Source organism: Populus euphratica, unplaced genomic scaffold (assembly GCF_000495115.2).
Source record: "Populus euphratica unplaced genomic scaffold, PopEup_1.0 scaffold103.1, whole genome shotgun sequence".
NCBI classification, from domain to species: domain Eukaryota; kingdom Viridiplantae; phylum Streptophyta; class Magnoliopsida; order Malpighiales; family Salicaceae; genus Populus; species Populus euphratica.
In genome coordinates this window covers 567296-571423 of record NW_011499891.1, presented here as the reverse complement: position 1 = coordinate 571423, position 4128 = coordinate 567296, and the positions used below count along the sequence as shown (strand labels likewise).

General features: G+C 41.5%; 1 protein-coding gene across 1 annotated transcript; it reads right to left on the bottom strand.

The window, feature by feature from the left end:
- Positions 1-384: 384 nt before the first annotated feature.
- LOC105131203 (G-type lectin S-receptor-like serine/threonine-protein kinase RLK1) lies at positions 385-3152 on the bottom strand. The gene has a single exon (XM_011034067.1). The coding sequence runs from the start codon at positions 3006-3008 to the stop codon at positions 678-680; it is 2331 nt and encodes a 776-aa protein (XP_011032369.1). The 5' UTR covers positions 3009-3152; the 3' UTR covers positions 385-677.
- Between the last annotated feature and the right edge of the window lie 976 nt (positions 3153-4128).

Here is a 4128-nt window from a genome sequence, read left to right as displayed (position 1 = left end):
ACTCTCATTATTTATCATTTTCAGGCTTATAGCTTGATAGCAGGTCACTTTTGTTGGACCTTCAGAACCTGCTCTTTTGGTTGTAATCCGTGCATTTTCCTTTATGTCTAATTAGTGCTCCAAAACTATAAAATTATATTAACTCTTGTATTAAGACAATTCAATTATATTATGAAGTTGATTTTGTTATTAATGCTGCGTTGAACTCTGATTGAGTTAGGATAAATTTGTATGTAAGTTTGAGTTCGCATAGGTACGGAACCTTGGAGGGGAACCTTGCCTATGTGCCGGTCATGGATCCGGGATTCGGGTCGTGACATATTTAGTGGAGTAATCCTATTGATTAAGAATCATCTATCAGAAGTGGAGTATCCTCAATACAAGTTGTTGCAACTCTGAAGAACATGTTGCTAGTATTTGTTGAGACTTGTGAATAACATTACCCATCCAGAAACCTGGCCAAAATATAGGTTTCAGTTTTCCAGCCATCATCCCGACACATAAGATAAGGTGGGGAACAACATTACAGGCATTAACACTAGAAGAAAAATCAACAGGAAGCTCCTAAATGCTGCGTAAACAAATAGCAATTTTATAAAGAAAAGGAATACATGACCTCAAAAATAAAATGCAATGCTCTGCAGATGAATCCCTTATTCCGAACCACAAAACGCAGCTCATATAGCAGTAAAAAAAGAAGTAGGACTTGGAGGGATTGGGATTTCGACTGTCCCCTCCAGCATCAGGAGGACCTTTTTCATTGAAGGGCGGAGGGATGGCTCATCAAGAGTGCACCAAAGTCCCACTTTAACCATCCTATCTAACTGTTTCTTTTCGACCACTTCTTCACCCACAAGTTTTTCCATATCACCGTCCTGAAAACATTGGTAAACCCATTGCTCGAGAACAGCTTCATCCTCTGGAAGATTCGAATCCACATTCTTTCGACAACATGTGATCTCCAACAACATAACTCCAAAGCTATAAACATCTGCTTTAACTGTCACCGGCATATTCCGGTGCCATTCTGGTGCTACATATCCCCTCGTCCCTCTAATTCCGGTGAAGGTTTTAGTTTGGTCTGACCTCAGCAACTTCGCCAATCCAAAGTCAGAAACTTTGGGGCACCTGCTTTCATCTATTAGTATATTCTGAGGTTTTATATCACAGTGGATGATCTGAGTCTCGCACTCTTCATGTAGATAAACAATACCCCTTGCAATGTTGCGAGCAATTTCCAACCTTTCAGGGAAGCAAGGTCGTTTTTCAAGTGAGAAGAGTATGTCAGCAAGGGAGCCATTGCTCATGTACTCGTATACCAGGAGCCTGTGATGTCCATCATGGCAGTAGCCGAGCAGACGGACTAGGTTTCTGTGATGTGTTTTCCCAATGACTTTCATCTCATTCTGAAATTCTCTTTCCCCTTCAGCTAGAACTTTCTCCAGTCTCTTGACAGCAACAACCTTCTGATTACTTGATATTATCCCTTTATAAACTGTCCCAAATGATCCCCTGCCAATTTCTTCCTTGAAACCACCAGTAACATTTTCTAGCTCTGCATAAGTGAAAGCTCGGGGAGCAAACTCCTCATTCAATCCCGTCCTATCATTACTGGGCACCTTTTTATATGCCAATACATGATATCTGTAAATGATGATTCCGAAAATCGCCACCATAGCAAGCACAAAAGCAATAAATGAACAACTTATTATTAGGATTGGCCTGCCAGTGCCAAGGTTCTTCTTCTCGGTTATAGGCTCTTTTCTGTCCGTGATGGATATGGGTCTACCCACCTTGACGACAGCCAAGTTCGTACTTCCTAAGTTTCTCCTCCCAAATCTCAAAGGAAGCCTTTGCTTTCTGCAGTCCTGCCCATCAGTGAATAATGCTGCTTCACAGTTACAGTCTTCCAAACAGGCTTGCTTACAATTGTCTTTAGTTGTTGATGACAAAACGGAGTATGAAACATCTTCCCACTCAGTATTAGACAGCTCTTCCATGGTGTATGTGCTACTTCCATTCCTGTCCTTGCAACTTTCAGCATTGAAATCCCTCTCACAGCCAGAAGTCCAATTTCCCTGGCTAACAAACTCAAATCCAGGAAGACAAGTACATTCAGCTTCCTGATCCTTCATAACACAATATCCATTAAGACCGCATAATCCTTTGGGGTCACACTTGTTGCTTGTGGATGACCACACATCTGACCGGCTTCCATTCCGTGTCAGATTTTGTGAATATAATCTGAAAATCCCATCAGCATCAAGTTTCATCATATTAATTGTTTCTTTCGTGGGATATCTTCCAGCTGTAATGTTTTTTATGTTGAAACCTGTGGAATTGAGCAGGTAGAGACGGCCATCAGGATCAAGATTTAGGGTCGCATTATCTCCCGCTCCATAAGTACCAGATGCAAAATAAGCATATGGAGCTGTATCTGGAGTATTAACAGGATACTGCACAAGGTTGCCATCTTTTTGCATCTTGAGCCGGTAAATACCAGTTGAGAGGTCAGTTTCTGAAACAGGAGAAAACAGCTCTGCTCCTGCTTTGAGCTGTTGAGTTGGCAAAAGGGTATCGGTTGGATGGTCAAAACTCTGCCATATAATCTCGCGATCAGAATTATATAGCACAAAGTTGCCTGAATCAGACATAGAAGCTAAAGAAGCTGGTTGGGAAGCAGAAACTATCGAAGTCTCACCCCCTTGTGCTGATGTCAAGACAAGCCTGCCATCAGCGGTGAAGAGCAAGGTCGCATTACTGGGGACTGGGGCATCATCCCTTCTAGCAGCCCACACAACAGTCTTTAGTGAAATCCCGGATAGAAAAACCCCTATAGAATAGCCGTTGCGTTGGCGGAAAAATCCGAAAGCATAAAGACCGGAAGGTGACAACCATGAGGAGTTTGTGATAGGTTTTAGAGAAGATCCTCGGGTTATATTGGTCTGTCTTTGAGCTGAAGCTGTAAAAGATGAGGCGAGAAGAAGAAAAAAGATTATAGAAGCCATGGATAGGGATTTAGCTCTTGTGTGGTATGGGAGTGTCAATTTAAGGATGTCTATTGTTCCAGCACTCCAGTCTCTTTCTTTGGTTTCCAGTAGTCAAGCCAGGCACTCAAAACATAAAAGTCTAGCCATAAATCCACCGCGTTTGCCTACCAATTGGTGGAAATTTTTGCTCTTACTTTTTTGCTTTCAAAGTCAAGGCAGTCAAGTCACTGAAAAAACTTGGCAATTACTTGGCGCTGGTCCACTTTTTCCTTCATGCTATCCCCATTTGAACAGTCCATTTGCTAATTTCAGCAGGATTATTCTTAGTACTAGTTTTCCGCGGCAGATTCATTGTCATTTGTCCGGTACCATTCAATACGCTTTGAAGACACAGTCTTTAGCTTCCTGCAGACAGCTTCAACTAGTTAAGAAATATCGATTGTGGTGCCAATGCTAATACCCTGGCATAATACGAGGGCAAGACAGAACTATTTGCTTGCTTATACTAATGTCCCTCAAATGCTAAAGCCTAGCTAGCAACCTCAGTTTCTAACGAAAGAGCATCTCTACATGTTGTGTAACTAACATACTCGTCGTGTTATGGATGTTTGTCCACATAAATTCCTTGTAAGATGTTAGGATTTGCACAAAATAAATTATATCTTCAATGTCAGGTCTATTTGGCGTCTGTTAGCTGCCCATGTCTGAGTCCGAGGTTTGACTAATTATGGGAATTTTCAAGTTTTTTTAATTAAAAAAAAAGATAAAAATTGTATTTTCTTCCCCAAGATTTCATTTTAGTCTCGAATTTAAGAAATTTTTCGTAAATGCACTAGTTTGGATACGGATAGAGTGCTTAAAACTTGATTGAAGATGGATTTACTCTCAATATGTAAATCCTAGCTAGGTAAATAAATAATCCCTGATCATTAAAACTGAAAAGTGGAACTCATTGGACCGCTGATTTTGTGATCAATTCCACTGTACGACTTTATTCAGAGTACAATTGAGGGGGTCACGGCAAGGACTGGGTCAAGGGACACCCTAGCATTTGCTGACCTGCTCTTCTCAGCAAAAGCTTCTTCTCTCACCAGCCTCATGCCATGGTTGCTGATTGGGGGGGGGGGGGCGCTAACGG